The sequence below is a fragment of the Melitaea cinxia genome, chromosome 21, assembly GCF_905220565.1.
Source record: "Melitaea cinxia chromosome 21, ilMelCinx1.1, whole genome shotgun sequence".
Lineage (NCBI taxonomy): Eukaryota > Metazoa > Arthropoda > Insecta > Lepidoptera > Nymphalidae > Melitaea > Melitaea cinxia.
In genome coordinates, this window is record NC_059414.1 from 14,079,792 (window position 1) to 14,087,404 (window position 7,613).

The window sequence follows — 7,613 nt, forward strand, 5'->3', positions numbered from 1 at the left end:
ACACTTGTGGGTCAACGCCTACAGCCTCCGTGAGATCAGCTCTGTCGAACATAATTTACACTTACGCGTAATGCAACTAACTAGCTTGCAATGAGATCATTATGACGGGCATATTTGGTGTTTTAAATCTTAAATTATGTTCAATTTTTCACTCAGTATCATGATTTTTGATTTGTTTAGCTGAATTTAATTAATTATTATTTTTTTGAAGTAATACTTCTTTACGCACGCTGGTGAATGCGTGAGGAGAACGTTACGAAAAGTGTGATCGGGCGAGGAAGTTGAGAGGAGATATAAGTTAGGTAGATAGAATAGAAAGAGAGAGTTACGTTTCTTAAGTTTTACTTCAGTTATGTGGTCTAAAGCACACTCGTTTTTATCACAGATTTTTACATTACAGAGGCTTCATATTTGTTTGTGTTCCACATTTATTTTTAAACTTTTCAATGTCAAATCAATATATAGTCTCAAGTTACCAGAAGAAATGAACAGATCGTGTCTAGATTCGTTACACAAAAAAACCTTATTAGTATGAGAAGAGTTTTAAAAGTCCAATATTCAAAAAGTATAATCATTTTAAGTTTTGTAGATATTTGCTGGAGCACCTAAGTTATCTGACAACGCATGACTTTGGGATGAGATTTCGTTTGGATGAAGTAAAAGTGTTTTTTAGCATAAAATAGCCAAACAATTTGTAGAAAATTGTTATTAAAATTTATATACAGATTTGTAATTGATATTTTTTTCCAGCAACAAAAGGTTCACATTTCGCATCTATTGTTTTAGGTAAACTTAATTCAAATATATGTATGACAAATACCCTTCTTTTTACTTTATGTACATAAATATACTCTAGTGAGTAACTGAGGTCGGAGTAACAACATAGTGCACCGTCTAGAAGTGGATTTATTATTCAGTAAAGACATCACATCAAATTAAGCAATAACAAACATATATATAGATTATGCCTAATTTTTTCATGAACAGGGATCAAACCCGTGATAGATTTTTCAACAGCTAGATACGGTTTTGGCCACCGTACCAACCCATATAAATAAAAAAATGTCTTTCGTGGTTTCCTTATGCTACTTTATGGATTATGAATCATATCGTCATCGGTTAAATAAAAAACTTGAACTTTTAAAATATTTATTGATAAAAAATCAATTAGTATTCAAACATAAATAATTTTTCATATAATTAAATACACTGTAAAGTTTACATATATTTTTATTAGCGCCATCTATTGACGCATAGTTAAACTACTTAGTGTCATTGTCTTCGGTGCCGCTTGATGCTGCAGGCATGTAGTCAAAAAGGACCGCCTTCTTATCATACCCACAACGAAATATATTCCAAGCGAGATCCTCTGGACTCTCTCCTTGCTGGTTCGCACAATTTTCCAGAACCTGTTAATAAAATAATGCTACAATATGTAAATAACAAATTGCGCTTTTTTCTACGTAGGCACAAAATAAATTGAACAGTTTCAGTTTTAATCGAAATTCAACAAGTATTTTGACGCTTTAATTAGTGAAAATTAGTGTAAATTTATTTAAATGTTTATGGACAAAATTGTGCTGTGTGGTTACGGCTTTTAAGAATATAGCCATACCCTCTCTTTCCGTGGGTGTCGTAAGAGGCGACTAAGGGATAACACAGTTCCACTACCACCTTGGAACTTAAAAAGCCGACCGGTGGCGGGACAACCATCCAACTGCTGGCTTTGAAATACACAGGCTGAAGGCGGGCAGCAGCGTCTTCGGTGTGACAAAGCCAGCCCTGCGGTCACCAACCCGCCTGCCCAGCGTGGTGACTATGGGCAAAACACATGAGTTCACGTTGTTTTTGCTGTGAACTTGTGGAGGACTATGTCCAGCAGTGGACTGTATAGGCTGTAATGATAATCTAATAAAATATCTTTTGCTTCACCACAAACTAACTCATTGTCTACTCTCCTTACTATACCTACTCCATAACCTTTACCTTTGTGACATTCTTCCCCTCTCCGCGCGTCGCTAACTTCCCCAGCACCGCCGCCTTCTGCAGCTTGCCGTCCTTACTGATCATCTTGCACTTGAGCAACACGCAGTACACGTGTCTCTTTAAGCGAGGATCCTCGACGAGTTCGCCACGAAGCAATCCGTCCACAAGCTTGGGCTCAACTTGGGACTGTGCGAGGCAAGCCTCGGAATGCGCACGGAACATTGCCTTCTCAGCTTTACCGAGCACCTACGAATACAGGAAAAGTACTATTTCGATAAACAGGTGTGTGAGTCTTAGCGTCAAATTTTACAGTCCAAAAAAACCTTTTTTAAAACTGTATTCTTATAACCAAATGTGTATTTTATGGATGTCTAAAGCATACATTTTTTTTTATCCACTCAACTTCAGCCTATCGCAGTCTACTTCTGGACATAGGCATTTGTGGGCATGTGTGTTGCCCATAGTCACCACGCTGGGCAGGCGGGTAGGTTTCGGGCCGCAGGGCTGACTTTGTCGCACCGAAGACGCTGCTGCCCGTCTTCTTTTTTTTATACTTATATCTTATAACGTACACACGGTCGTCTGTTCCTACGGTAAGCAACTTAATGCCTGTGTTATAGGTAACAGCCGACTTTTATAACAATTTTTTTTTCATAACTATACATTAAAATAATACATACATAAATACAAATGTTACACCCAGACACAGGCGGGAATCGAACCCGCAACCCGCGGAATAGAAAGCAGGGTCACAACAAACTGTGCCAACGGGCTAGTTGCAACAAAAATTACAATTTAAACGAAAATATTGAAAGCACCTTGAGTTCCAGGAAAACTTACCACGCAATTTTTACAATCAGCTCTTATCTGAAATAGAAAAATAATAAGTAGTACGACCTACAACTTCTAAATTGTAAATAGCAAAGCTTAAATCTCCTGATATTCCGACCCATTTGCTTAAACCATAACAAAATTAAAATTATTTCTCAAGATAGCAGAAATAAAAATAATATTGATTTGATTTAAAAATATCTTTTTTCCTATTTTTTTTTTTTTTTTGAATATATAATATAGACTATGTCATCCGCAGATAGTGTAGCTTCTCAAGAATGAAAGAATTTTTCAAATCGGTTCAGTAGTTTCGGAGCATATTCAATGCAAACAAACAAACAATCAAATCTTTCCTCTTTATAATATTAGTATAGAAACTATAAGCTATTCAATTCATTCAGTTACATTTGTGTTTACAATAGCATTTAAATAAGTGTTAATTAAGATTAGATTATTACATTTATAACGAAGTTATTGTGATTTATTATCTTTGTTTTTTATTGTTTTTTGGAACCACGAACTTAAAAAATCCAAAGAAATAGAATAAGTTGCCTGTAATTGTAATACTTCGTAATGTTTTAGTGTGTAATTATATTCAGTTAAAAATGTTTTCTAAGTGTATAACGTTGGTTTCTTAATAAATAAATAATAATTTTGTAACCTGATGAATTCCAAAGGATACAGCGAGCAGCAGAACGGCGATCATTGTTCTTCCTTATAACAGGAACAACGACACGAGCAACAGCAGAGCAACCAGCGACAACCGAAGCAACGCTTGCAGTAACACTCACGCGCGCACCGCCTCACATTTTGCTTTATGCGCTTGCGCATCTTAGTTCACACGCGGAGCGGTACCAATGTATCGACTACGATGTCATCGTTTTTATATCATATTAAATATATTAGGGAAATGCAATTTCCGTAGCTAATTTACTGATGATTTTACAGACTAACAGTTTCATTTCATCATTACATCATTACAGCCTATACAGTGCACTGCTGGACATGGGCCTTCACAATTTTACGCCAAAAATAACGTGAACTCATGTGTTTTGCCCATAGTCACCACGCTGGGCAGGCGGGTTGGTGACCGCAGGGTTGGCTTTGTCGCACCGAAGACGCTTCATTTACATACAAAATAAAAGGGAAAAAGAAACGCAACATTTTTTGGGCAGAAAATTGAAAAACTTCATGAATGAAGTAAATGTACAAATATAATGAATAGCGATAGAAGTGTTCTGTGTCATAGTTTATAAAAGAAAATGAAAATGTATTATGATATATAAGGTTCATAATTTTAATCTGAAATCGATGGTAGTGACGAAGTAGTATAAAATAATGGACAATACGATGTTTGGTAAACAGGCGTCGGACCGTCAGTCCGACACCGACGCTCACTCACCGAATATTTCCGCTTTCCATAATGTTTACAGCTCTTTTGTGTAAATATAATGTGCAAGTGCACGCGGATCCAATGATTTTAGAGGAAAGCAACTTAAAATTTAACATTTTCTCGAACATTTTATTGAGTGTCTGAAACAAAACGATTAATTGAGCAGTTTCATTCAGCTGAGATTTTGTGTAAGTTTGTTACTTTCTCAGTCGGGCTGCTCGAGATTTTGAAAAGGATATTTTATGCGGTGTATTGCTTCAATAAAACTTTATTTACTTTATCTAAAGTAGTCTAATCCAATCAAAAAATTTGGAAAAAATATCTAAAAGTATAGGTCGTATCACGTATATTAATATGTAAAAGGTAGGCTTTGAGATATACATAGCTGGAAATATCATGCTCAAAATTTGGATATCACGGAATTTACAGAAGATCACAGCTAAATAATACCGCCCTCAAATAGGTAGTTTTGTGTTCTCGAGGTGAGTAAAGCCAGAGCTCCTGGGGAGGATCGGGGGTAGCGTCGGCAACGCGCTTACAATGCTTCTGGTATTGCAGGCGTATAGGCTACCATCAGGTGGGTCGTACGCTTGTTTGGCGACCTAGGCGTATAAAAAAAGTACTTTGGAGGCGTTCATAAAATACGTGAGATGTTTGGGGGGGGGGGGTTCGAGTAAAATCTCATCTAATCTTACGTTGAAGAGAGAGAGGGACTCGGCAAATATCAAGCAATTTTTTTTCTGATTGAAAAGTATTATTTAAGTATTCTATTGTTAATTTTTTATTAGACTTATATTTAAACTCCCCAATAAACAGCAATATATAAAGATGTATCTGTAACTGGTCGTGTGGCTGCAGGCGGTGCATGCAGACGTTGGAGGGCGGGCGCGGGGGGCGGGCGGGGCAGGCGCGCTGCAGCACGCAGGGCGCCGCGCCCAGCGCCAGCAGCGCCGTGAGCACCAGCTGCAGCAGCATGCCGCGGTGCTGGTGCGCTACACGAGGGTTACCAGGTCATCACGTGAGGCTCGAGGTGAGGGCATCACGAAATATAACAGAGGGAGGGAGGCTATATTGAGCTATCACTTGTAGTTTTATTTTTACCTGTATGCACGATTTTTAAATCAAAGAAATAACCAAAAACACCCTGCAACCCTGATGCCTATCTAGAAACTTGTGTCACGTTTTCTCTTATATTTTAATAGACTTTTTATATATTTCATGTTTTTTACCTGTTCATATAAGGTTACTTTTCGATTCGATTGTTTTGGAATGTTAAAAACTCGTTATAGCTGTTGATACTGACAGGATTTTCAAACCACAACATGGTGAACACAAAATCTACACAAAAATTTGTAAATTATGACCCATGTAAACGTAATAGGTAATGTCAAGTTGTTTTTTTCATAATAATAAGTAATAAAAAACATGTCATGCAAACCAAGGAGACTATGTTTCTTCCCGTCATTGAATAAAAAATAATCAGTCATTAGTGCCTGTAAGCCCTAGGTTACCTGAGTTTTGAATCGAGTGATGCCTTATAGTAGCCTTTCCCAAAGTGGGCGATAACGCTCCCTTGTGGGCGCTTAAAGCCTAAAGGGGTAAGAGAGGCTTAGGGGGCGATTTAAATCATCATTCACATTAGTTTTATTTTGAATAAAAGATACTCTGTCTAAATGCTACAAAGTTGCGTTTCAATAATCATTCTCTTTGGCAGGTGTAGCCCGTAAGCGCAGTACTACCTGTACACAGCGGCGCTCAGGTCTCAAGTTAACTCTTGCGGGTTATTGTAAAAGACTAGTTTAGAATAATAATTAATGTTTAATCTCTGTTAATATAGCTCACAATAATTAATTTAATTTGAAGTTATAGTGGTTTTCAAGTTGGTGAAAAAATGGGGGCACTATAAAATAATTTATTCTCAAAGTGGGCAGTAGACAAAATAAGTTTAGGAACCTCTGCCTTATACATATTATTTATTTAAAATTTTATTCAATGTATCTTATACATGTATTATATTATTTTTGATAGTCTATATAAGCAACATTTACAAGAATCTAGTCACCAGAGATAAGCCTAGATATATAGATAGAAATAGACAAATATTCGCAACTTATGTCATAAATCAATTTTTAGATGGACGCTCGGCCCAAAGAGGCTTAAAACGAATGTTTATAAAAAAAATCTTTCCCCACTCAACACATAAATTCAGGGTAATACTGTATATTTTACAGCCGAGGAAGGGAATTTTAAGGGAATAATATAAAAAAAAAACAAACATACTTTATAAATTTTTACTACATTTTGACGAAGTTCAAAAGAACCTAACTCGTTATGTACACCACTCTACATACTATGTAGTAAAGAACAGCTACACAGAACACGATTCACGCACGACATCCCCAATATAACATTATTGGGTGTTTTACATCTTCCGACACTGTTATTTGGTCCGATACGATATCGTATAAAATATATGCAAAGATTTGAAGGATTTACAAATACCTTATACGGTAAATGCTGACTAAAAGTATGAATATTTGACAATAATAGACAAATAAACTAAACAGAAGAAGAGTAAGGAAGCGTTAATATTAGACAATGCTATGTAATTAAGTCTATATTTTATTATTGTATCGACGAGTCGCACATATCTCAGATATTCAGTTTGTAAACATGTATATTTTTTACATCATCACAGAGCAAATTTAATTGATTTAAGACAAATCTAGCTCTTGAAAATTCAACGCTGAAAATCTAGATTTGAAGTCGTATCTGTCTGTTCTGGTCATGTCGGCTTCGTGATTCACATTAACAATATTCACATTCATACGAGTATACTTAATACATTTTACAAGTTGAAAGACATGAAAACAGCAGAAAATTAAATATGCAGCATTATTACAGATATCGTATGGTTAAGATTTTATCGATATCGTGTCGTAAGATGTAATATTTTATGCCACAATTATCTGCCTATGAGAATGTTATCTAGGGGTTGATATAATCTTATATAATACCGTCGTTCAAATAACATTGTCTACAAAAAATAAACATGTATAATAAAAATATTTTCGAGTTTATAATAAATGCCTACATCAGTACATTAAGTTAAAATAATTTTGTGTCCTTGGACATTACTTAAAATAAATAAATACATTCAAACAAGACACATTTAACTATAATGAGATATTTGAAAAAAACAACTTTTAATCGTAAAAGCTAAAATATAAAATATTTTTATTACACGTCAGAATTATTATTAACAAAAAATAAAATTGGTCTCGCACGTTCTAATACATACAAAACAAGTCTAATAAAGTCTAGACATGTCCTCACAGTTGGAAGCCTATACATCTAATGGACACTATTTCGATGAACAAGTAAAAATAAAACTATTTAACTG

General features: G+C 35.4%; 2 protein-coding genes across 2 annotated transcripts in view; both read right to left on the reverse strand.

Annotated features, from left to right (window-relative positions):
* Positions 1-1,184: 1,184 nt before the first annotated feature.
* Positions 1,185-3,625, reverse strand: LOC123664068. Its single transcript, XM_045598686.1, has 4 exons — positions 3,479-3,625; positions 2,827-2,853; positions 1,987-2,232; positions 1,185-1,409 (listed from the first exon to the last, which is right to left on the reverse strand). Exons 1-4 carry the CDS (start codon positions 3,521-3,523, stop codon positions 1,263-1,265), a joined length of 465 nt encoding a protein of 154 aa, XP_045454642.1. The 5' UTR covers positions 3,524-3,625; the 3' UTR covers positions 1,185-1,262.
* A 2,862-nt stretch (positions 3,626-6,487) lies between these two features.
* Positions 6,488-7,613, reverse strand: part of LOC123663865 (adenosine 3'-phospho 5'-phosphosulfate transporter 1) — a 12,118-nt gene continuing 10,992 nt past the window's right edge. The window contains exon 9 of the mRNA XM_045598510.1: positions 6,488-7,613. This exon is cut by the window's right edge and continues 127 nt beyond it. Coding sequence (XP_045454466.1) covers positions 7,603-7,613 — 11 coding nt within the window. The 3' untranslated portion in view covers positions 6,488-7,602.

What these genes read in the sequence shown, in the direction of transcription:
- LOC123664068 (XM_045598686.1), bottom strand. Translation starts at nt 3,523, where the DNA reads ATGATCGCCGTTCTGCTGCTCGCTGTATCCTTTGGAATTCATCAG. An exon ending in CTGATTGTAAAAATTGCGTG is followed by an intron (nt 2,233 to 2,826) that starts GTAAGTTTTCCT and finishes CTGTATTCGTAG; the next exon opens with GTGCTCGGTAAAGCTGAGAA. An exon ending in AGGGGAAGAATGTCACAAAG is followed by an intron (nt 1,410 to 1,986) that starts GTAAAGGTTATG and finishes TTTTATTAACAG; the next exon opens with GTTCTGGAAAATTGTGCGAA.